The sequence below is a fragment of the Heterodontus francisci genome, chromosome 1 (genome assembly GCF_036365525.1).
Source record: "Heterodontus francisci isolate sHetFra1 chromosome 1, sHetFra1.hap1, whole genome shotgun sequence".
Taxonomy (NCBI): Eukaryota; Metazoa; Chordata; class Chondrichthyes; order Heterodontiformes; family Heterodontidae; genus Heterodontus; species Heterodontus francisci.
Window position 1 is genome coordinate 134,179,282 of NC_090371.1, and position 26,967 is coordinate 134,206,248.

Below are 26,967 nucleotides of genomic sequence, written 5' to 3' on the forward strand. Positions count from 1 at the left end.
CCAATTTACCCAGAAAAGATCCATTCTTACCCCAGTGAAATTGCCCTCCTCCAATTTAGTATTTTTACTTTACATTGCTCCTTGTCCTTTTTCATGGCTTACCTAAACCTTATGATACTATGATCAGTGTCCCCTAAAAGTTCCCCACTTGATCCACTTGGCCCACGTCATTCCCCAGAACTATATCTGCCAATGATGCCTTCCTCATTGGGCCATATTGATCAAGAAAATTCTCCTGAACACATTTCAGGAACTCTTTTTCCTCATTTCCCTTTACACTATTAGCCGATATTAGAATAATTGAAGTCCCCCACTATCACCACTCTTATGTTTTGCACCTCTCTGTAATTTCCTGGCAAATTTGTTCTTCTGTATCTTTCCCACTAGTTGGTGGCCTGTAGAATACACCCAAAGTGTAATGGTCCTATTGTTTCTCAACTCTAACCAAATAGATTCAATCCTTGGCTCCTCTAGAACATCCTCTCTCTCTCTAGCACTGTAATATTTTCCATAATCATATATATAATATATGAATACTTTCCTTTATTAGCTGAGGAATGAACATGAGAGCAGAGAAGTTGAGCTTTAATAAAAGCAAAATACTGCGGATGTTGGAAATCTGAAATAAAAACAAGAAATGCTGGAACCTCTCAGCAGGTCTGGCAGCATCCATGGAAAGAGAAGCAGAGTTAATGCTTCGGGTCAGTGACCCTTCTTCGGAAGTTGAGCTATAACTGTATAAAAGACTAGATAGACCACAGCTACAGTACAGCATACAGTTCTGGTCATTGCATTACAGGAAGGATGTGATCGCACTCGAGGGTACAGAGGAGACTTACAAGGATGTTGCAAGGACTGGAGAATTTTAGGTATGAGGAAAATTTGGAAAAGCTGTTTCTTTTCTTTGAAGAGAGATTTAATTGAGGTGTATAAAATTATGAGGGGGCTAGATATAATGGATAGGAAGGACCTATTTCCATTAACAGATAGGTCAATAACTAGGGATCATAGATTTAAAGAAATTTGTGGAAGAATTAGGGGGGAGTTGAGAATTTTTTTCACCCAGAGCGTGGTGGGGATCTGGAGCTCACTACCTGAAAGGTTGATAGAGGCAGAAACCCTCATCACATTTAAAAACACCTGGATATACAATTGAAGTGTTGTAACCTACAAGGCTACGGACCAAGAGCTAGAAAGTGGGTTTGAACTGGACAGATATTTTTCAGCAGTCACATACATGATGGAAAGAATGGCTTCCTTCTGCACCATACATTTCAATGATCTGATCATCGACCTCTACCGCTTCCTTCCATTCCTCTAGCCCATCAGGCAAACTTCCTCTGTTCCCCCCTGCCCTAGCCCTGTACTTGTACCTTTCTGTAGTTTCTCTCCTATCTCCCCTCCTTTCAATGCTCATCTTGTCCTTGAGATCACCTCCTGTTCCCTCAACCCTATTTCCACTAAAGAGCTGACAACCCAACTTCCTTTCCTAGCTTCCATGCTAGTTGATATTGTTAAAATTTCTCTCTTCTCAGGTCCTATCCCCCTCTCCTCCAAAACTGTTGTCATCAATCCAGTCTTCAAAAAAACCAATCCTTGTTTCCTCCATTCTTGCAAGCTACCATCCCATCTCTAACCTTCCTTTCCTCTCGAGTCCTTAAGTGCATTATCATCTCCCAAATCCAGCTGTCCAAGAACATCATGTTTGAATCCCTCCAATCAAGTTTTCAGCCCTGCCACAGTACCAAAAGGGTCCTTAATCAAAGTTACAAATGAAATTCTATGTGACTGTAACATAGGTAAACTCTCCTTACCCATCCTTCTTGGTGTAGTTCTTTTCCATCACTCTCCATCATCGTCCAGCTGGGTGGGACTACACTCACCTGGTTCCATTCTTCTTTAACCAGTCATAGCCAGAGAATCACCTGCAATGGCTTCTGTTCCCATTCCCACACTGCTACCTCTTCTGTTCCCCAAGGATCTATCCTTGGCCCCCATCTTTTCTCGTCCACATGCTGCCCTTTAGTAAAATCATCTGGAAACCCGTCTGGTTCCATATGTACTCTGATGACACTCAGCTCTGTTTAAGCACCATTTCTCTCAACCCCTCCATTGTCTCTAAATTGTCAGACTGCTTGTCCGACATCCGGTATTGGATGAGCAGAAATTTCCTCCAGTTAAATATTGTCTTCAGTCCCTGCCATAAATCCTGTTCCTTAGCCACTGACCCCATTCCTCTCCCTGGCAATTGATTCTGGTTCTTCCTTAACCTATTCAGTTAAAATAATTTGTCCACTAAACACTAAAAATCCTTTCATTCTTTTATAAATTTTGATCAAATTATCCAAGTCTAAAATATGCAGACTTAACTCTTTGAGCTTATCTGTGTAACTAAGGTGTTTGTCCCTCCTTTGCCCCCCTTTCCAAAGCCTCAATATCCACCACAACGTGAGGAGATCAAAACTGGACACAGTATTCGAACTGAGGCTGAACCAAAATCTTGTGCAAGTGGTATATGTTATGTAGTGAATTGCCCAGTGAATACATCCTTGAACCTGTGCTTCACAGCATTGGTCATGAACCTTTAGCGAATGACTTCTGGCTTCAATTCTGTTCCCTGTGGAGTATGGAGAAATTTCTGGAGATTTGATTACCTGACATGACATCTGCACATATTGCGGCATTTACCTTATAAGGTTTGGGTCGCCTGTAGTTAAGTATCTTTGCTTGTGGTTTTGGACCGACAGCTGTTGTGCGATAAGTTCCTAAAACCAGGAGACCACTCATGAGCAGATGAAGAGGGATAACAGAAGGTGATTCACAGGGAGGAAACCAGAGGTGGGAGGAACTTTGCTTTCTCAAGTAACTAATATTACTTCACTGGTAACTAATAGCAAAACTCATAACTCTCATAACCAACAGTAATGCAGTCTATATGTAAATGATAGCAATAGGTGTAATGCCCTGATATCCTACCTGTAACCAGTAGTAATCCTATAGCCTGCTGATATTCACCATGAAACTACAATCAGAATCTCCCTGCACTATACCATGCTTTGAACTCAGATTCTGTGTGAAAATGACAATTCTGAACTAGAACTCTCAGTTGGTGCCAATCTATACTTGGACTGCGCTCATTAAAACTGGTTGGTACAGACCAACCTGAATCAAACTGAGATCGCACAAAGGGCAAGGGGCTCAGTGTTGCTGACACTTCTCACAGGGCACATCATCCTAAATTCAGCTCAGCACCAATATTTCTAAAATACTGTGGTACAGCCGCTGAAAATTTAAGTCACAATAGTGAGATCTGAAGCCTACAATCGGACATGAAGGCAATCTTCTTTGATTCCTCAAAAATGCATTGCAACTACTGCATAAGTCACATGAAAGGTTGCATACCTCAAATTGGCACATTAAATATGAGCAGCAAAAGTATCATTACAACAGCAGGAATCCAAATATATGCAAATTCCCACTTCCCTCCGAATGGCCTTTTTGCTAAAGTTCACATATTCTGAATTTGTGAAGTTTTTTTTAAACTCCAGATGGTGCCTAAGAATTGCACTGAGCACCCTGTAAAGGGAAATAATTACTCAGCAAATCCAGGTAGCTGATGGAGGTTCAATTTGGTCTGATCCCATATGAATATGCATAGTTGTAATTGCTTGTTTTTTAAAACAAGTATACTTCTCATAAGTGCTCTTAGAAATACAGCACCCGAATTCTTTGGAGTTGGCAGATTCCAGTAAAGAGACATCAGACTAGTGGTTCTGATGTGTGTTTAAGTGAATGACTTTCCTTTAGGTGGCAGGTGTTACTATGGTATTTTATTTTATATACACTTTTTTTTACTTAGGCATCCTTCTGTGCTGAGGAGGTCCAAGGAGTTAATGGATCAAGCCCTATGTCTGTAGCCAGGTAAGGTCTAGAAGAACCAGTACATCAGGCATAAGGTGAAATTAATCAGATGGGGCTTCTCCTTCCCACCAGAGTTGAGGAGGTTGAGATAATTTCAAACAAAATATTCTTTGAAGTGAGAAGATAGCAAACTCTCTTTGGTAACCATTTTAGTCTGGGCTCTTCATCCCTGCACAGAGGAATGATCCTATCTATTATCACACTTACGAGAAGTGCGATGATGAAAAAGTACAGACTCACACTGAAGAGTTATAAAAACTGACTTTACCTTTTTTTTTACAAAATGGGCAATGCTGCAAAAGATGGCCACATGTGTATTTGAACATTGCCACACAGTCTGATTAGAACAAAGGATGCCTAATCAGGTTGAGAGGTGTCAATTGCACCCATCCTGAAACATTCCTGAATTGAATGGGTTCTACTGAAACAAAGAAGGTATGAAATATCATAACTGGATTATTCTCATCCTGGGTCATTGTATGATCACCATGGGGGAGACACCAAAGCATCTCTTACCAGAATCTGATGTGACAAACTTGTTACCTTAAAAAGGTAGCCGTCGAGGCAGAAAGAAAGAGAGAGAGACACACCCAGAAAGAAACATCATCAAAAGCTTGTCCAGCTAAGAGCTGGGAGAAAATCCAGCAAGCCAAAAGCAAGGCACCCTGCTGTGGATTCTACATTTTCAACTTGTGCAGTAGTGAATTGGAAGTGATCCTCTGTCTTCGACCAAGGGAGAAACCTACAAACAATTCAGGCCTGCAACCAGCGAGAACTTGACGTCCAAGAGATACAAAATGTTTACCGTGAACCCCGAAACTCTACCTCATTTGAAAACCACATACCCCTTTTCCTCTCTATCAGTCTCTTCGTGTGTGTGTATGTGTGTGTGAATGCATGAGTGGATGTGTTTGTGACAATTTTGGGATACAGCATATTGCTCAATAAATAATGAATCTTCTGTTTTAAACCTACAAGAAAAACTGTTGCTGCCTGTTTATTTAACAAATAAAACATTAAGGGGTTAAACCCTAACAAAAAACACGTGTTGCAGTCAGGTGGCAGTTGAACAATGGGAAGCACCCACATCCCTCGCCATAACACTATGCTGAGTTAGTGTGGATACATCCTACTCTTTGGCACTGATGTTGAACTGCTAATATCTTAGGGAATGTGGAGTTCAAGATCAGAGGACGCCTGTGAGTTTATCCAAGCAATGTCTGCAGTACCTTTTATCCAGTCTTAAGCATAAAATAAAACCAGGATATCAAAGAGAAGGCACCTTACTTAACAATTCTATTTTGTACAATATGTTTTATTAAAACAATTTTAATTTCAGATCTTTTAAGTTAACATTCATAATTTTGGAATAGACATTTCATAAAATATTCCTATGCAATATTTTCTACTATATCATTTAATGAAAATAACAAAAGTGATTACTAAAACAATTAGTAATTTAGGTGTATTGTAAATATGTAGAGGATGGGTCAGAATTAAGAATAATTAACTGCAGATGCTTCCTCTTTAAATTAATATGTTAAAATTTTAATATTTAGATAAGGCATTCAAAGTGGGGAAATGTAAGTATAGGGTCAAATAAAAAATCAATTTTCCCTTGAGTTTGCTGTCCTCAGTGTGTTTCAAGTTTTCTTGTTTATCCCGTGACAAATATTTGTTCCTGGAGATCTCTGGTATTTCAAGCAAGCTGAACTTGCAGAGACTAAAGACTTGTTCTTTTCATCTTTTTAAACTGTATATATGTGTGCATTTATAAGTATAAATGTGAGTCTAATAGTTTCCAGTTGCGTATGGCAAGTAAATTGCAAGGTGGGGGTCGAATATAGGAAAACATGGCAGTTTCAATGGCCGAGACATTTAAGGTGAATGGTCGCTGCTTCAAAGATGACTTTAATATAAAAGCAAAATACTGCGGATGCTGGAAATCTGAAATAAAAACAAGAAATACTGGAACCACTCAGCAGGTCTGGCAGCATCTGTGAAAAGAGAAGCAGAGTTAACGTTTCGGGTCAGTGACCCTTCTTCGGAACTGACAAATATTAGAAAAGTCACAGGTTATAAGCAAGTGAGGTGGGGGTGGGGCAAGAGATAACAAAGGAGGTGTAGATTGGACCAGGCCACATAGCTGACCAAAAGGTCATGGAGCAAAGGCAAACAATATGTTAATGGTGTGTTGAAAGACAAAGCATTAGTACAGATTAGGTGTTAATGCACTGAATATTGAACAGCAGCAAGTGCAAACCTGAAAAAAAACAGTGGGTAAGCAAACTGAACAAACTAAGATGAAATGAAATAAATGCAAAAAAAAGATTGTAAAAAATGTAAAAAAGAATGTAAAAAAAGAAAAAATAACTAAAAATGAAAGTTGTCATGCTCTGAAATGATTGAACTCAATGTTCAGTCCGGCAGACTGTAGTGTGCCTAATCGGTAGATGAGATGCTGTTCCTCAAGCTTGCGTTGATGTTCACTGGAACACTGCAGCAATCCCAGGACAGAGATGTGAGCATGAGAGCAGGGGGGAGTGTTGAAATGGCAAGCAACCGGAAGCTCAGGGTCCTGCTTGCGGACTGAGCGGAGATGTTCCGCAAAGCTGTCACCCAGTCTGCGCTTGGTCTCCCCAATGTAAAGGAGACCACATTGTGAGCAGCGAATACAGTATACTACATTGAAAGAAGTACAAGTAAATCGCTGCTTCACCTGAAAGGAGTGTTTGGGGCCTGGGATAGTGAGGAGAGAGGAGGTAAATGGGCAGGTATTACACCTCCTGCGATTGCAGGGGAAGGTGCCATGGGACGGGGACGAGGTGGTGGGGGTAATGGAGGAGTGGACCAGGATGTCATGGAGGGAACGATCCCTTTGGAATGCTGACAGGGGAAGGGAGGGGAAGATGCGACTGGTAGTGGCATCACGCTGGAGATGGCAGAGGATGATCCTTTGGATATGGAGGCTGATGGGGTGGAAAGTGAGGACAAGGGGAACCCTGTCACGGTTCTGGGAGGGAGAAAAAGGGGCGAGGGTAGAGGTGCGTGGAATTATGACTTTAATATAATTGTTAATCCTGTGGCAGTTAGTGGGGGGTTAGGACATATTATTCTTGACAAATTCAATAAAGTAATTTTCTTTATAAATTGTGAACAAGAAAATTCATTACGTGAACTGTGTGTCAAAAATAACATGAAAAGGTACAATTTGAAAAATTGGACCAAATGATCATCTTCAAGGAGCAGCCGGAAAGAACCATTAGCTCAGCGCACAGCCGGGGAGGCCCATCCAGATTTTCCATCTATCCCGTTAATCTGGAGGTCTAATGTTAGACTAGGAGTGGGAAAATAAACTTTCACCCTGCTCTTTAGTGCGGAGGCAGTCCTGCCACAGTGTCCTGTTCCCAGTTGACTGGGGAGTGCGCCCTTCCATGTGGAAATGCGGAACCACATTTCGGCTCCTTCACGTCGCTCTTGCTAAACGTGATCGCTTTTCAAAATGCTCTCTATAAACCCGTGTTACTGTATATGACTTGTTCGGCGTTCTGTGCTGACATGCTTTGAGTCTTCAGCCGGTTCTGAGTGAAATCGTTGAAACTTTTGCCCGTTGTGAATGGCTCTGGCTGCAGGGTGTAGGTGAAGTACTGCTGGGGAACCAGAAATCCCTGGCCCTGGCTGAGGTGCACGGTCTGTCCGGCCTGCAGGCAGCCGGCGGAGCTGTAAGCGGGTGGAGGGGATGGGACGAGGCAGCCGTGTCCTGACTCCGTTCTGCTGATGGAGAATCTGTGAATGGAGCCTCCAGTGGAGCTGGAACTGGTCGCGATGCTCGATTGCCTGGATGCGGTTCTCAAATTAGTAAAAGTTGGAATCATAGGAATGGTCTCTGTCTGATGGCTCCGCATTGAGAACCGCATTGGTTGCGGATTTGGTTGCTTGGGTCTAAGACACGTACAACAGTAAACAGCCACCAGGGAACCCAGGATGATGAAAGCAATGAATATGGAACCAACAATGAGGAACGGCACATAGATGGGCTCTGCAGAGAAAGAGAATAATATGCAATTAGTAATCAGCTTAGGGAGTTGGAAATAGAAACTTCAGCGTAATCGTCAACATATCCAAATACCATATTTATCGGGATTGATTAAATAGTACTGGAACAATATATTTACACAAATTTACAGACTCTAACATAACATCCCTACTATCTAGAGCTCACCAATGTGAGCATCAACTTACTTAATAAAAGTGAATTTTCTTAATTGCCTCATGAATGCGAATATATTAGTACAGGCGAGAAGAATTTCAATTGGCATTTTCTCATCATTGAAGGGACTTCTTGCTTAACATATTTTGCATAAGTTATGTGTTCCGGAGGAACAACATTTTTAAAACTTTCCCAATTTTCCTCTACAGCGGTTAAAGTACAAGATTTCGCCACATCCTCTTGAATTTCGGGGCATTATTCTACCGTGGCTCAAGGCAAATTGAAACGAAAGTAGAAGCAGATTAATCCTAAATATGGAGCAGGCAAGTGCCAGATAAATACTTGGTAAAGCTACATATAAAATCTACAACAGGCAACGCTAACCGAGCAGGCAGACGAGTTTGAAATGGTTATCTAGTGCCACACACTTTCCGGTCTGATACATCCTGCCCAGCACCTCTACTGCACGCTGTTCACTTCTGGCCAGATAAGGAACATGCAGAGTAATTTAACCAAAATGGATACACCGTTAAACAGACAGACCGTTGAACAGATTCATCATTGAACAGCTACACCATTGAACAGATACATCGTTGAACAGCTACACCATTGAACAGATACATCGTTGAATACAACTCTGATCCCTCCACCCAAACCGTTGAAGATTTTTTTTAAAAAAAATCTTCACATCTAAAATGTCGGATTAGAAAGGGTAGTTTGCTGATGGGCCGAAAGCTGACACCGCTCAGTGTCTCCTTACAGTGTATGGAAAGATCGGTCCTAAAAATATTCACATTTGGATAGTTTTAGAACTAAGTCGGATACAGAGAGAGACAAAATTCTGTCTATCTGGTTACCACAGTTCAGGATAAATAGAAATTACTCACTTTCTGTTGCTTCAACAAAATCTCCAAAACCAATGAAATGCCTTAGTTTGTAAATTGAACTCTATTAAATTGTTTTATTCATTCATGCTGTTTACATGTGCTTTTTTTCTTTTGTTGTACTTGCAATCGCGTTAAAATGTTTAATTAATGTTTGTTTTATACATTAGATAATTGATGTTATTCTTTGTATTTTATAAACATAATTGTTTTAGCAATTCTGTCCGCGCGGTCTTTTAAATGTATTGATTTTACTGAAGGTGTTTCAACTAAAGAATTAGAAAATGCTAATATAATTCAACACAATTTATACCGTTATGGTAAATCCCTGAAATGGCTAAATTCTCTAAAAACACTTCGGAAGGAAAATCCGCAAAACTTTTACAAGTTAGAAATGCTTCAACTACAAGCTACAACTACAATTACTCGGGTTGAAATTCTGTACCAAACCGTCGGTACCAGATTGTGTAAAAATACGGAACCCGAGGCAAACAGCCTCGTTTTGCCAGAAATTCAGAATGCAATTTTATGTTAAAAAGGTATTGTGTCATTGACATTTTTCGCACAAGTCCCGAAAGAAATGTTCCTGACAGTTCTGATTCCAATTCCAGGTTAACGAGAAACCCCGAGGATGGGAAACCATAGTCAGTTCCTGGATTCTTCGAATTATAAAAGGATTTGAAAATTGTGAAATGTCAAAATAATTTTTACAAAACGGTATATTTCGTTTCCTATAACATATTCCCGAAATACACTCATTAAAAATTTATTTTATAACAAAACGGAAGTTCTAATCGCAAGGGTCCAAATTCCCCGTCAGCAGCAGCCCTGCCTCAGACCTTCCTTTTAAACAAACTGTTTAATGGATGCATTTGACATAATGATGTTTAAAAATAATTTTATATAGTTCACCGTGTCTGTAAATGATGTTTTTTTAAATCAACAGATGGCTTTTTGAACAAAAAAATAATTGCAGGATCTGCACATTATTCCGTTTACGGTCGGAGCCCCAATACTTGCTGCACGCACAATTCCAAAATTAATCCTTTGGAAATGTATCGAGCTCTGACTGAAAATTGGAATGTGATGAAGCCAGATGCGGCCTCAATGATCCTCCAAATAGACTTGTTGGAGCTAAATGCCATCCTACTGTATGTACTTTCCCACTAGGTCCTCTTCAGCTGAAGTTAGAAGGCTCATGAGCTCAGAATTTTGACCGTATCCGCTAGCCAGTCCGTTCCTAAACCAAAAATTCACCATGCATTTTGAAACATTTTCCACAGAGAGTGAATTCCTCCGCGCTAATCCCAGCCCTTAGTGTCGGATATTAGATTTTTGCTGATAGTAAACTCGGCCGAGCAGAACTCTGGAAATCTGATAGAAAGTTGAGAAAGTTTAAAACTGTGCCGGAAATCCCAGGAGATCCATCAGTGTCACGTTCTGGGGATTGTGGTTGTATCCGATAGCAGGAAGGAATGTAAAATGAGACTGGATCTCCGAGGTTATCAATACACAAGCTGTCACCGAGACATTCGTTTAGCCAGGCTTACCTTTCTCTCCCATTATACATGGGCTAATACCATTTCATGCTCATCTGATTCACTGAAAATTCACATCTCAGACTACCACACTATTTAAAGAGACACTGTCCCTTTCCGATGGCCCATCCATCTCCTGCTGTAATACAATCGACTATAAATTAAATCAGTCCAATTTAACACCCCAAACCTTGTGCAACCCTCTTCAAAGTCTAGTATGGAACGGCTGAACCTGAATGTCAGTTTGGAAACGAATGTTTTATTAACTGCCTTTAAATTGCAGACTGAAAATGACGGGCGGCGGCAACATTTTAATGATCTAATTAATTCAAGAATAATATGTATTAAAAGCCCTTCGAATTGCCTACAGGTCTGAGGAACAAATTCCCAAGACAAGGTGAAGCATGTTTGAGTGCACAGAGCTCTCCTCTCTAACCTCCATGTTCTAAACTGTAGGTTGGTGAGTTCCAGGTGATAAACAGCAGAAGAAAGTTGGTTAGAAATAACTAAATGCTTCATTTCTCCCCATTCCTGGGAATATAACTCCAGGGGGAATCCAAGAGCGAATGCATCAAGTATCTTGAAGATGGCCACCCGCTGGAGATCCTGCGGACAGCCTTCCTACAAGCCAACAGCCTCAATGGAGACCTTATATACAAACTATAAATAAATGCAGTTTGTATTCACTTTAACACAGGCCAGTGTGTGTTCAAGGCGATGCAAACATCTATAATATACACAAATAAATACAGATTATAACACACGCGTGAAAAGAAACCAGAGACAATTTCTGAAGGGACGAATTGTAAAAGCAGAAACTGGGAAAATGCGAAATGTGCAAAAATACAGAACGTAAACTGCTCAAAAATAAACTCACCGGAGTGAGATTAACAGAAGACGGCGTTTATTACAGGAAGTCATAAACCGGGAAAAGAAACACGTTTATATTTCAGTCAACAAACGCCAAAACTTATCCAGGATCCCAGTGTTATGCTTCGATGTGTTCTTTTCTGTTACTGCAGTTAAGAATGAGTTGATCCGGTGACCGTTTCCTCAACACTGCTCTGGGAAACCAGTGTGTTTCTCTTCTGCAGTCACCAATCTCAACTCTGTTACAAGACGTCACAGGGAAACTTTAGGTAGCTAATGATTTTAATAGCTCTTATCACAGGGAGTTACCCGAACTCATCTTGTTTTAATCACGTTCGATGGCTTTATATTATAACATACATTCCATCAGTTTAACACCCAGCACCCGTCATTCATAAAGACAAACTACAATAGTGCCAACCCTAGAAAGGGTTCTGGAGCAGCAGCCCCGGCTCGAAGTCTCCCGAGGTGATACTTACGTGCTGAGTAGTTTGAGTTTTGCTGCTCCCTGTCGTTGGTGCAAAGCCCCTGGTCCAGCCTGGCCTCGGCAGCTGCACAGCAATAGCGCAGAGAACACGAGCCGCAACAAGTCGTGGCGTCCACAGTATCATAATCCTCAGGACACTGGAAACCTTCGTGCCATTTCCCAGCATTGTCAATCCAACCATGGCAGTACTCGCCCTGAGCACCGCAAATCCCAATATTGCAGGTGAAAAATCCAAGTACCAGACAAGGTAACACACCCAGCATCCTGACTCACTTAACTGGCCAACGACCCTCCTTTTACTGCAGTGCAACTGCTGGACTCAGCATCGTTTCATAAAAAATCATTTTATTTTGAGAAGTTCTCCTCTGAGCACGAATGCAGATCTTCATAATAGTCCCAAGTGCTTTTAACCTCGTGCAAGTAAAGTTTTGTTTTCAGTTGGCTGAGCAAGTTTTTTTAAGCGATGCTTTCCATTTCCTAAACAATGGTGAGTGCGCTCTTTAAAACTGCAGCCTGCAGGAATGCAGTAAAAGTCTCACTGTTAGCTACGCAACTCCAAGAGGAAATTTCCAGTAACACTCAGGTGCCTTACTTCAGGACAATGCAAACCGACCTGAAGATTCAGCATTTGCTGTGTTTGCATTAGCACTATGGAAGGTTTAAGCATAAATAAAATTCAACCCTGCTTAAAACCATTCATGAATCTGATCTCTTCCAGCGCATAATGGTGTTTGACACATCGAACTGCCCTTTGCAGACAAAACCTTTCCTTCAACCACTAACAGCTGACAACCAGCTGCAAATAAATTTTGTTTTCCGACCTCCCTCTCCCACGTTTAAATATTCCTCGGTAGTTGCTTCAGAGTAGCTCCGGAGCTGGCTGGATTGCTGTGTCTGGGGCTAGGCTGACAGACACACGCTGCTCCAACCTGCCACGACCTCTCATTGCCACTGCCCGCCTCTCGCTCCGTGGCTAAGCCCAGCTCCGGCCCCGCCCACTCGCCGACCGGGGAGCCAATCAGGTATCGGCGCGCGCTCCCGGCGCACATGCAGGTGCTCGTGTGCGCGCGCGGATTTGTGTGCGCGCGCTGTGAGGGGGTGGGGAGGAGCTGGCCACTTGCAGTGTGAGGGTAACAGTGAGGTGGAAGCGTTTCCAAGTTGTAGCAATAACTTTAGTTCAAATGAGAATGTTTGAGTGAGATTCAATCCAATCCTAAGATCCTCAGGAACTACCCCACTCTCCCAGTCATTATATATAGATATACAATATATATATTTTAATTTGTTGGGCATGGCTGGTATTTATTGCCCATCTCTAGTTGCCCTTGAGAAGGTGGTGGTGGTGAGCCTTCTCCTTGGGACGGTTGCAGTCTGTGTGGTGAAGGTGCTCCAACAATATAAAGAGCTAAAAAAAATATTAGTGTAGAATTTCCAATCTTTTGCTGTTCTTTTGGGCCTCCTTATCTCGAGAGACAATGGATACGTGCCTGGAGGTGGTCAGTGGTTTGTGAAGCAGCGCCTGGAGTCGCTATAAAGGCCAATTTTAGAGTGACAGGCTCTTCCACAGGTGCTGCAGAGAAATTTGTTTGTCGGGGCTGTTGCACAGTTGGCTCTCCCCTTGCGCCTCTGTCTTTTTTCCTGCCAACTACTAAGTCTCTTCGACTCGCCACATTTTAGCCCCGTCTTTATGGCTGCCCGCCAGCACTGGCGAAGTAACTTTGTCAGAAACCCCCTGCCCCAAGAAACATGGTTAATAGCCATCTACGCCATTTCTTTGGTGTCTCTGCAAGATCTGTCAGAAAAGTTAATAGAGGAGATCTGAACTCACCTTGGAAATTTTGCATCCTTATTTATTGTACTGATTTACACTTTTAAACAAAAAAAGAAGCAGAACTCCAAATTCAGGGCAAGGAGTGCACAATTTTGGGACTTATAAATAAAAATAAAACTCACCGGTCAGAATATGAAGAGCACTCCAAAACTAGGCAGAGTTGCCACAATATTTACAAGGTACTTGTTTGAAATCAGTGTTATAAGAACATCAGAACATAAGAAATAGGAGAAAGAGTAGGCCATTCAGCCCTTTGAGTCCACTCCACCATTCAACGAGATCATGACTGATGTTAACCATTTTCCTGGACTATCCTTGAATCCCTTGATGTTTTTAATATCTAGAAATCTATCGATCACAATCTTGAACATACTCAATGACTGAACCTCCACTGCCCTTTGGGCGCAGAATTCCAAAGATTCACTACCCTCTGAGTAACAAAATTCCTCCTTATTTTGGTCCTAAATGGCCTGTTGCTTCTTCTGAGACTGTATCCCTTGGTTCTAGATCCCCAAGAAAGGGGAAACATCCTTCCTGCATCAACCCTGTTGAGCCCTGTAAGAATTTTGTATGTTTGAATGAGATCACCTCTCATTCTTCTAAACTCCAGAGAATAAAGACCCAGCCTATTTAATCTTTCCCCATAGGACAATCCCTCCATCCCAGGAATTAGTTTGGTGAACCTTCGTTGCACTCCGTCTATGGCAAGTATATCTTTCCTTAGGCAAGGAGACCAAAACTGCACACAACACTCCAGGTGCAGCCTCACCAAGGCTCCATATTATTGCAGTAAGACCTCTTTACATCTCTACTCAAATCCTCTTGTAATGAAGGCCAACATACCATTTTCCTTCTTAATTACTTGCTGTACCTGCATGTTAGCTTTCAGTGACTCATGAACAAGGACACCCAAGTCCCTTTGAAGTTCAACACTTCCCAATCTCTCACCATTTAAGAAATACTCTATATTTCTGTTTTTCGTACCAAAGTGGATAAGCTCACATTTCTCCATAGTGTATTCCAATGGCCAAATTTTTGCCCACTTGCTTAGCCTCTCCAAATCCCATTGAAGCGTCTTTGCATCCTCCTCAAAACTCACACTTCCACCTAGTTTTTTGTCATCTGCAAACTTTGAAATATTACATTTGGTGCCCATATCCACATCAATTATATAGATTGTGAATAGCAGGAGCCCAAGCACTGATCCTTGTGGTACCCCACTAGTCACAGTCTGCCAATCTGAAAATGACCCGTTTATTCCTAATCTCTGGTTTCTGTCTGTTAACCAGTTCTCAATCCATACCAGTATACTACCCCCAATCCCATGTGCTCTAATTTTGTTTAATAACCTTTTGTGTGGGACCTTATCAAAAGCTTTCTGAAATCTAAATATACCACATCCACCAGTTCCCCCTCATCTATTCTGCTAGTTACATCCTCAAAAAACTCCAATAGGCTCGTTAAACATAATTTCCCTTTCATAAATCCATGTTGATTCTGCCCGATCCTACCATTATTTTCTAAGTGTCCTGTTATCACATCCTTTATTATGGATTCTAGCATTTCCCTCTGACTGATGTTAGGCTAACAGGTCTGTAGTTCCCTGTTTTCTCTCTCCCTCTTTTCTTAAATAAAGGGGTTACATTTGCTACCTTCCAATCTGCAGGCACCATTCCAGAGACTATAGAATTGTGAAAGATGACCACCAATATATCTACCATCTCTACGGCCACCTCTTTCAACTCTCTGGGATGTAGATCATCAGGTCCAGGGGATTTGTTTACTTTGTGCCCCTTTAACTTATCTAGTACTTTTTTTTTACTAATATTAATATCTTGTAGTTCATCTTTTACATTAGTCCCTTGATTTTCTAGTATTTCTTGGAGGTTTATAGTATTTTCCTCTGAGAAGACAGGCACAAAGTATTTGTTTAGTTTCTCTGCCATTTCCTTATTCCCCACTATAAATTCTCCTGACTCCACTTGTAATGGACCCATATTTGTCTTTGCTAATCTTTTCCTTTTTACATACCTACAGAAGCTTTTACAGACCACTTTTATGTTTCTTGCTAGTTTACTCTCATATTCTATTCTCCCTTTCTTAATCTTTTTCTTGGTCCTCCCTTTGCAGAATTCTGAAATGCTCCCAATCTTCAGGCTTACCTTCTTTTTGACAGCTTTATACTCCTCTTCCTTTGCTCTAATGCAATCCTTGATTTCTTTTGTTAGCCACAGTTGAAACACTTTCCTTGCTGGGTTTTTATGCATTAAAAGAATTTATTTTTGTTGTAAACTATGTACTAGTTCTTTAAATGTTAACTATTGCCTGCCTACCACCATACCTTTTAACGTAGTTCCCCAATCCACCAGAGCCAATTTGCCCCTCAAACCTTCATAGTTTCCTTTGCATCGATTTAAGATGCTTGTTTCTGATTGAACTACATCACTTTCAAACTTAATGTAAAATTCTATCATATTATGGTCACTCTTTCCTAAAGGCTCCTTTAAAACATGATTATTAATTAGCCCTTTTTCATTGCACAATACTAGATCTAAAATAGTGCTTTCCCTAGTTGGCTCCTCAATGTAATGCTCTAGAAAACCATCACGCATACATTCTAAGAATTTGTCCTCCACAACATTAGTGCTAATAAGCTTTACCCAGTCTATATGTAGATTGAAATCCCCCATGACTACTATATTACCCTTGTTATATGCACTTCTAATTTCCTGATTTATACTGTGGTTTACATTACCACTGCTGTTTGGTGGTCTATAAACAACACTGACCAATGTTATCCGGCCTTTGTTGTTTCTTAATTCCACCCAAACTGATTCTACGTCTTGATCTTTAGAGCAAAGGTCATCTCTCACGACAGTACTAATGTCCCCTTTTATTAACAGAGCTACCTCACCACGTTTACCCAGCTTCCTGTCCTTCCTGAATGTCGCATACCCTTGGATATTCAGGTCCCAGCTTTGGTTTCCTTATAGCCATGTCTCTGTAATGACTATCAGGGTGTACATATGAATTTCTATTTGAGCTGACAATTCATTCATTTTATTGTGAATGTTGCAGGCATTCAGATATAGAGCCCTTAATTCAGTTTTGTTTTACTATTTTTGTAAACTCTGGCCCTATCTGCTGGCACACTCTTAAGTTTGCAATTACTGTCCCTTCTCGCCATCCTTTGATTATAATTACCTTTACTGCTACTTTGATCTATTGCCTTGTCATTTCTTTTAAATTTACTCAATGTTCCCCGACATGATCCCTTACCCCCCACCTCTATTTAGTTTAAAACCCTCTCTACTTCCCTAGTTATACGACTCGCTAGAACACTGTTCCCAGCACAGTTCAGGTGAAGTCCGTCCCAATGGTACAGCCCCCATTTTCCCCAGTACTGGTGCCAATGCCCCCCGAACCAGAGCCCACTTCTCCCACACCAGTTCTTGAGCCATACATTCATCTCGCTAATCGAATTTACCCTGTGCCAATTTGTACGAGGCTCAGGTAATAGTCCAGAGACTATTAGCTTTGAGGATTTGCTTTTTAATCTAGTACCTAGCTCCTCATACTCCCTATGCAGAACCTCTTTCCTAGTCCTATCGATGTTGTTGGTACCTCTGTGGACCATAACTGGATTCTCTCCCTACAACGGAATGTTCCTCTCCAGCCCTGAGCCGGTTTTCGAAGCCTTGGCACCAGGCAGGCATCACCGCCTTCTGGACTCTCACACTCAGCTGCAGAGAACAGTGTCTATACCCCTGACTATACTATCCCCTACTACCACTACATTCGTTTTAATTCCCCCCAATTGAATGGCTTCCTGTACCATACTGACATGGTCAGTCTGTTCATCCAAACTACAGTCCTCGCTCTTGTCCATACAAGCTGCAAGAACCTCAAACTTGCTGCTCAATTGCAAGGGCTGAGGCTCTACTTCTACCTTCTTGATCCCCAGAGCTGCCTGACTCACAGTCACATCCTCCTGTCCCTAATCACTGACCAAATAAGATTAACCTATCCTAGGAGGTGTGACTGCCTTCTGGAACAAAGTGTCCTGGTAACATTCCTCCACCGTGATGCATCGCAATGTCTGCAGCTCGGTCTCCAGCTCTTCAACTCTGAGCCGAAGCTCCTGAAGCCGCAGACACTTACTACAGACGTGGTTGCCATGGCATCCAGGAGCTCCCACATACTGCAGCCATGACACATCATCTTGTCCTGCCGTCTTTATTATGTTAATTAAATTAAATTTATTTTTCTTAATTAATTTATTGCTCCACTCTTAACCAAACTCCCTCACTCACCAAACTCCATCAATTTACACTCTCTGGAAAAACAATGATGTAATGCTAAACAATGTTAAAGCTCTGCTAGAGCTCAGAAACCAGTTTAACCTAGCTACCTAATTGACTAGCTACAGCTACTCTCGGAGAGCTTGTATATCCCTGTTTGAAACTTAAATTGACTCATAGCTTATACAATAATTTTAGTTAATTGCTCAATGTAAACTAAAACTAGACTTGACGGAGAGATTAATTCTTAAGATACTTCACACCAAACTCCTTTATTCACACTCTGAGCACCCAAGCAGCACTCAGTGTTGACAAGCAGCACTCAGAGACACCTGAATTTATACTCACTGAAAAAAAATGATAAGTCAGCTTTGTTAGAGCTCTGCTAGAGCTTAGAAACCAGTTTAAGCTAGCTACCTATATAAACTTTATCAACTTTGCTTCCAATTTCCACCCTTCTCTCACCTTTACATGGTCTATCTCTGACACTTCCCTTCCCTTCCTCGACTTCTCTGTCTCCATCTCTGGGGATAGGTTGTCTACTAATATCCATTATAAGCCCACCGACTCCCACAGCTACCTCGACTACACTTCTTCACACCCTACCTCCTGTAAGGACTCCATTCCATTCTCCCAGTTTCTCCGTCTCCGACGCATCTGCTCTGATGATGCTACCTTCCATGACGGTGCTTCTGATATGAACTCCTTTTTCCTCAACCGAGGATTTCCCCCCACTGTGGTTGACAGGGCCCTCAACCGTGTCCGACCCATTCCCCGCACCTCTACCCTCACCCCTTCCCCTCCCTCCCAGAACCGTGACAGGGTTCCTCTTGTCCTCACTTTTCACCCCATCAGCCTCCATATCCAAAGGATCATCCTCCGCCATTTCCGCCACCTCCAGCGTGATGCCACTACCAGTCGCATCTTCCCCTCCCTTCTCCTGTCAGCATTCCGAAGGGATCGTTCCCTCCGCGACACCCTGGTCCACTCCTCCATTACCCCCACCACCTTGTCCCCTTCCCATGGCACCTTCCCCTGCAATCGCAGGAGGTGTAACACCTGCCCATGTACCTCCTCTCTCCTCACTATCCCAGGCCCCAAACACTCCTTTCAGGTGAAGCAGCGATTTACTTGTACTTCTTTCAATGTAGTATACTGTATTCGCTGCTCACAGTGTGGTCTCCTCTACATTGGGGAGACCAAGCACAGACTGGGTGACCGCTTTGCGGAACATCTCCGCTCAGTTCGCAAGCAGGACCCTGAGCTTCCGGTTGCTTGCCATTTCAACACTCCCCCCTGCTCTCATGCTCACATCTCTGTCCTGGGATTGCTGCAGTGTTCCAGTGAACATCAACGCAAGCTCGAGGAACAGCATCTCATCTACCGATTAGGCACACTACAGCCTGCCGGACTGAACATTGAGTTCAATAATTTCAGAGCATGACAGCCCCCCATTTTACTTTCATTTTTAGTGATTTTTTTTTTCTTTCTTTTTTCATTCTTTTTTTAACATTTTTTACAATTTTTTTTGCATTTATTTCATTTCATTTTAGTTTGTTCAGTTTGCTTACTCACTGTTTTTTTCAGGTTTGCACTTGCTGCTGTTCAATATTCAGTGTATTAACACCTAATCTGTACTAATGCTTTGTCTTTCAACACACCATTAACATATTGTTTGCCCTTGCTCCATGACCTTTTGGTCAGCTATGTGGCCTGGTCCAATCTACACCTCCTTTGTTACCTCTTGCCCCACCCCCACCTCACTTGCTTATAACCTGTGACTCTTCTAATATTTGTCAGTTCCGATGAAGGGTCACTGACCCGAAACGTTAACTCTGCTTCTCTTTCCACAGATGCTGCCAGACCTGCTGAGTGGTTCCAGTATTTCTTGTTTTTATTTCAGATTTCCAGCATCCGCAGTATTTTGCTTTTATTATTAATCTAGCTACCTAATTGACTAGCTGCAACTATTCTCAGAGAGCTTGTATATCCCTGTTTAAAACTGGAAGGAACTTAACTAGCCTCTTAATGTAAACAGCAATTTTATTTAATTACGAAATGTAAACAAAAACTAGATTTTAGAGAGAGAGATTAACCCTTAAGATCCCTCATCCACCAAACTCCCTTCTTCACAGTCTATGCACTAAAGCAGCACTCAGTCCAGATTGGAGCATACAAAATAGGAGCAGGAATAGGCTATACAGCCCCTCGAGCCTGCTCTGCCATTCAACAAGATCATGGCTGATCTTCTAACTCAACGCCATTTTCTCGCACTATCCCCACATCCCTTGTTGCCTTCAATATATAGAAATGTATCGATCTCTGTCTTGAACATACTCAATGACTGAGCCTCCACTGCACTGTGGGGAAGAGAATTCCAAAGATTCACCACCCTCAGATGAAGAAATTCCTCCTCATCGCAGACCTACATGGCCTAACCTTTATTTTGAGACTGTGTTCCCTGGTTCTAGATCCCCAAGAAAGGGGAAACATCCTTCCTGCATCAACCCTGTCGAGCCCTGTAAGAAATTTGTATGTTTCAATGAGATCACCTCTCATTCTTCTAAATTCTAGAGAATACAGGCCCAGCTTCCTCAATCTCCCCTCATAGGACAATCCTGCCATCCCAGGAATTAGTCTGGTGAACCTTCATTGCATTCCCTCTATGACAAGTACATCCTTCCTGAAATAAAGAGACCAAAACTGTACACAATACTCCAGGTGCGGTCTCACCAAAGCTCCATACAATTGCAGCAAGACTGCTATACTCCTGTGCTCAAATCTTCTTGCAATAAAAGCCAACATACCATTTGCCTTCTCAATTGCTTGCCACACCTGCATGTTAGCTTTCAGTGACACAAGAACAACGACACCCAGGTCCCTTTGGACATCAACATTTCCCAATCTCTCACCATTTAAGAAATACTCTGCATTTCTGTTTTTCTCACCAAAGTGGAACTTCACATTTTTACACATTATATTCCATCTGCCATGTCCTTGCCTACTTACTTAGCCTGTCTAAATCCCTTGAAGCCTCTTTGCATCCTTCTCATAATTCACATTCCCACCTAGTTTTGTGTCATCGGCAAACTTGGAAATATTACATTTGGTCCCCACATCCAAATCATTGATATAGATTGTGAGGATTGTCCTATGAGGGGAGATTGAGGAGGCTGGGCCTGTATTCTCTAGAATTTAGAAGAATGAGAGGTGATCTCATTGAAACATACAAATTTCTTACAGGGCTCGACAGGGTTGTTGCAGGAAGAATTGCCAAGCATTGATCCCAGCGGTACCCCACTAGTCACAGCCCGTTTATTCCTATTCTATGCTTTCTGCCTGTTAAACAATCCTTAATCCATGCTAGTATATTACCTCCAATCCCATGTACTCTAATTTTATTTACTAACCTCCTGTGTGGGGCATTATTGAAAGCCTTCTGAAAATCCAAATACACCACATCCACTGGTTCCCCCTTATCTATTCTGGTAGTTACATCCTCAAAAAACTCCAACAGGTTTGTCAAGTGTGATTTCCCTTTCATAAATCCATATTGACTCTGCCCAATCAGACCATTATTTTCTAAGTGTCCAGTTATCACATCCTTTATATTAGATTCTAGCATTTTCCCCACTACTATGTCAGGCTAACAGGTCTGTAGTTCCCATTTTCTGTCTCCCTTCTTTCTTAAATAGTGGGGTTACATTTGCTACCTTCCAATCTGCAGGAACTGCTCCAGAGTCTATAGAATTTTGGAAAATGACCACCAATGCAACCACTATCTCTACAGCCACCTCTTTCAAAACTCTGGGATGTAGATCATCAGGTCCAGCTGATAATGGTCTGATTGGGCAGAGTCAACATGGATTTATGAAAGGGAAATCACACTTGACAAACCAACTTTCAGTCCCATTAATTTCTTCAGTACTACTTTTTTAATAATACTAATTTCTTTCCTCACTCTCACTAGTCCCTTGGCTCTAATATTCCTGGAAGGTTTTTTGTATCTTCCACCGTGAAGACAGACACAAAGTATTTGTTCAGTGTTTCTGGGTCAAGAGATTCTGAATAAATTACCTTACTTGTATTTTAAAATTCTGACTCTGGGGAGAAATTCAAGTAAGCGTCGGAAATGGGTGCAAAACGTATGATACAATCAGATCATGTGTCCAATCATGTCAAGGAGAGGCTTGTGTGAAATTGGTGCTACCTCATTTGAGTAAGATTGGAAAGCTGCCAGTGCTACTTCTGCTGGTTATTGGGGAAGTTTTCCTTGCCTAAGTTTCCTTGACAAAGTTCTGTACATGGCAGGTTGCTCAAGTGTGGAAAGCCATCCGTATCCATGTCTCCCACCTCGATTCTCTGATGGTGTCCTGTACCACTCCTAGCCCCAACCTTTCCTCCCTCCCCTGCTTCCCTTCACTCTCCTTCAATCACAGCAGCAATTCACTCGATCTCCGTCTGCTGCTACTGCCACAATTTGCACCTTCTAGTGGCCTCACACACATGTTATCTGCCCACGCACCACACAGTATTCTATCCTGTCACACACATCCTCACAGTCTCTCACCCTAACTCTAACACTCCATTTCTTCTTCCTGAGCAAGAGCTCTGAGATGCAGAGGGATCTGGGTGTCCCAGTGCATGAATCGCAAAAGGTTAGTCTGCAGGTTCAGCAAGTAATTAGGAAAGCTAATAGAATATTATCGTTTATTGCAAAGGGAATTGAATACAAAAGTAGGGAGTTTATGCTTCAGTTATACAAGGCATTGATGAGACCACAACTGGAGTACTGTGTACAGTATTGGTCTGCTTATTTAAGAAAGGATGTAAATACTTTGAAAGCAGTTCAGAGAAGGTTGACTAGACTAATACCTGGAATGGGCAGGTTGTTTTATGAGGAAAGGTTGGACAGGCGAGGCTTGTATCCGCTGGAGTTTAGAAAAGTAAGAGGTGACTTGATTGAAACATATAAGATCCTGAGGAGTCTTGACAGGGTGGATGTGGAAAAGATGTTTCCCCTTGTGGGACAATCTAGAACTAGGGGTCACTATTTAAAAATAAGTGTCGCCCATTTAAGACAGAGATGAGGAGAATTTCTTTCTCTCAGAGGGTCATGAGTCTTTGGAACTCTCTTCCTTAAAAGGCAGTGGAAGCAGTCTTTAAATATTTTTAAGGCAGAGGTAGATAGATTCCTGATAAGCAAGGGGGTGGAAGGCTATTGGGGGTAGGCGGGAATGTGGAGTCGAGATTGCAATCAGATCAGCCGTGATCTTGTTGAATGGCGGAGCAAGCTCGAGGGGCTGAGTGACCTACTCCTGCTCCTAATTCATATGTTCATATGTATGTTCGTGTGTTTGTATGTGGCACAGAATACCAGGGAGCAGACATGCACAAAGGAGGGCATCCATCCAATTACTACCTCTGCCCATTAGAAGTGGCCATGAAACTTGTGGGCAGGGACATGCCTGGAGCATTGCAACTGGTGAGGCTGAAAGAAAAATTCTGCAGGGTGTTTTGCCATCTTACTCCCTTTTTCTCGTCTTACTTATTCTCTCCCTCACATGCTCTGTATAACAAAGTGGTGCTGCTTTGAGCTGCTAGTCATCTGCCTCTGATAATTCTTGCCATGAGCTAATCCTTTCCCCCCTCATCCATTACCTGGTTCATCAGATGTAGAGGGCCCAGACGCCATGGTTGAATAGGAGCGGAGAGCAGTCAGACCTCTTCCAGCGCGCTGGAGATTTGAAAAAAATAGCCAACTGTGATGTCACAGGAAAGCTGCAAGGTGATTGGTTGGTGAGTCACTGCTGTTAGGGAATAGCTCTAAATAGCTGGGTAAGTATCTAAGGTAAGAAAGGTTGACAATTTTTTTTAAATATATGGTAAGTAGTGTTTTTTAGGGAATTCTGTAGTAATGAGGACCAGAGAAGAAGGGCCGTAGAGTAATTGATATTATTTGATATTAAAATCTTCCGAAAGGTTTAATTTAAAGGGTTAAGTCATGGCAGGAGAGCTCAAAGCTGTGGTGAGCTCCTCGTGATCTATGTGGGAAGCCGGGAACATTTCCAGTGCCCGAGACAAGCATGTGTGCAGTAAGCATCTCCAGCTGCAGCTCCTGGAAGCCTGGGTTTTGGAGCTGGAGCAGCAACTGGGTACACTGTGGAGCATCCACGAGGCAGAGAGTATGTAGGATAGCACGTATAGTGAGGTGGTCACACCACAGGCTCAGACCCCACAGGCAGGAAGGGAATGGGTGACAACCAGGCAGAGCAAGAGGACTAGGCAGGCAGTTCAGGAATCTCCTGTGGCTATTCCCCTGCAAAACAGATATACTGCTTTGAATACTGTTGGGGGGAATGGCCTCTCAGGGGAAAGCAGCAACAGCCCAATTCATTGCACCACGGTTGGCTCTGCTGCACAGGGGAGGAGTAAAAAGTGTGGGAATGCAATAGTTATAGATTGTAAGGGGACTAGATAGACGTTTCTGTGGCCGCAAAAGAGACTCCAGGATGGTATGTTGCCTCCCTGGTGCTAGGGTCAAGGATGTCTCAGAGCAGTTACAGGATATTCTGAAGGGGGAGGGTGAACAGCCAGTGGTCATGGTACACATTGGTACAAACAACATAGGTAAAAAAAGGATGAGGTCCTAAAAGCAGAATATAGGGAGCTCGGAAGTAAGTTGAAAAGTAGGGCCTCAAAGTAGTGATCTCAGGATTACTACCAGTGCCACGTGCTAGTCAGAGTAGAAATAGCAGGATATATTGGATGAATGCATGGCTGAAGAGATGGTGTGAGGGGGAGGGTTTTAGATTCCTGGGACATTAGGACCGGTTCTGGGGGAGGTGGGACCAGTACAAACTGGACAGGTTATACCTGGGCAGGTATGAGGTCCAAGGGGGAGTATTTGCTAGAGTGGTTGGGGAGGGTTTAAACAAAAATGGCAGGGGAATGGGAACCTTTGCAAGGAGTCGGAGGAGGGGGGATTCAAAGACAAGAACAAAAGACAGTAAGGGGAATGAGAAAAGTGATAGGCAGAGAAATCAAGGGCCAGAATCAAACAGGGCCACAGTGGAAAATAGTGGGAAGGGGACAAGTAATGTGAAAAAGACAAGCCTTTAGGAGGATTCACAATAAAATGAATAAATTAATCACGCAAATAGATGTAAACGGGTATGATATAGTCGGGATTATGGAGACATGGCTGCAGGGTGACCAGGGATGGGAAATGAACTTCCAGGGTAATTCAGTATTTAGGAAGGACAGACAAAAAGCAAAAGGTGGTGAAGTTGCATTGCTGATTAAAGAGGAAATTGACGCAATAGTGAGGAAAGATGTCAGCTCTGAAGCTGTGGAATCCGTATGGGTAGAGCTGAGAAACACTCGGGGCAAAAAATGTTAGTGGGGGTTGTATATAGACCCCCAAACTGTAGTGGTGATGTTGGGAATGGCATTAAACAGGAAATTAGAGATGCATGCGATAAAGGAACATCTGTAATTATGGGTGTCTTTAATCTGCATATAGATTGAGCAAATCAAATTAGTCACAATACCATAGAGGAGGAATTCTTGGAGTGTATGGTTTTCTGGACCAATACGTTGAGGAACCAACTAGAGAACGGGCCCTCCTAGACTGGGTATTGTGAATTGAGAGAGGAATAATTGACAATCTACTGGTGCGAGACCCATTGGGGATGAGCGACCATAATATGATAGAATTCTTCATCAAGATGGAGAGTGACATAGTTGATTCTGAGACTAGGGTTATGAATCTTAGTAAAGGACACTACAAAGGTATGAGGCGCGAGTTGGCCATGATGGATTGGGAAATGTTACTTAAAGGGATGATGGTGGATAGGCAATGGCAAACATTTGAAGAGCGCTTGGATGAACTGCAACAATTGTTTATCCCTGTCTGGCGCAAAAGTAAAACGGGAAAGGTAGCCAAACCGTGGCTTACAAGGGAAATTAGAGATAGCATTAGATCCAAGGAAGAGACATATAAATTTGCCAGTAAAAAACAACAGACCTGAGGATTGGGAGCAGTTCAGAATTCAGCAAAGGAGGACCAAGGGATTGATTAAGAAGGGGAAAATAGAGTACGAGAGCAAGCTTGTGGGAACATGAAAGCTGACTGTAAAAGTTTCTATAGGTATGTGAAAAGAAGAAGATTGGTGAAGACAAATGTAGATCCCTTACAGCCAGAAACAGGGGAATTTATTATGGGGAACAAAGAAATGGCTGACCAACTAAATGCATACTTTGGTTCTGTCTTCACAAAGGAGGACACAAATATCATACCAGAAATGTTGGGGAACACAGGGCTTAGTGAGAGAGAGGAATTGAAAGAAATCAGTATGAGTAGAGAAATGGTGTTGGGGAAATTGATGGGATTGAAGGTCGATAAATCCCCAGGGCCTGATGGTATGTATCCCAGAGTACTTAAGGAAGTGGCCCTAGAAATAGTGGATACATTGGTAGTCATCTCCCAAGATTCTATAGACTCTGGAACAGTTCCTACAGATTGGAGGGTAGCTAATGTAACCCCACTGTTTAGAAGGGAGGTAGAGAGAAAGCAGGGAATTATACACCAGTCAGCCTGATGTCGGTAGTGGGAAAGATTCTAGAGACTATTGTCAAAGATTTTATCGCAGAGCACTTAGAGAACAGTGGTAGAATCGGACAGAGTCAGCATGGATTTACGAAAGGGAAATCATGTTTGACAAATCTACTAGAATTCTTCGAGGATGTAACTAGTAGAGTTGACGAGGGGGTGCTAGTAGATGTGGTTTATTTGGACTTTCAGAAGGCTTTCGACAAAGTCCCACATAAGAGATTAGCGTGTAAAATTAAAGCACATGGGATTGGGGTAGCGTATTGCGATGGATAGAAAATTGGTTGGCAGACAGGAAACAAAGAGTAGGG

General features: G+C 42.3%; 1 protein-coding gene across 1 annotated transcript; it reads right to left on the reverse strand.

Annotated features, from left to right (window-relative positions):
- Positions 1–5,388: 5,388 nt before the first annotated feature.
- shisa3 (shisa family member 3) lies at positions 5,389–12,838 on the reverse strand. The gene is made up of 2 exons (XM_068059670.1): positions 11,903–12,838; positions 5,389–7,960 (listed from the first exon to the last, which is right to left on the reverse strand). Exons 1-2 carry the CDS (start codon positions 12,171–12,173, stop codon positions 7,431–7,433), a joined length of 801 nt encoding a protein of 266 aa, XP_067915771.1. The 5' UTR covers positions 12,174–12,838; the 3' UTR covers positions 5,389–7,430.
- Positions 12,839–26,967: the final 14,129 nt, after the last annotated feature.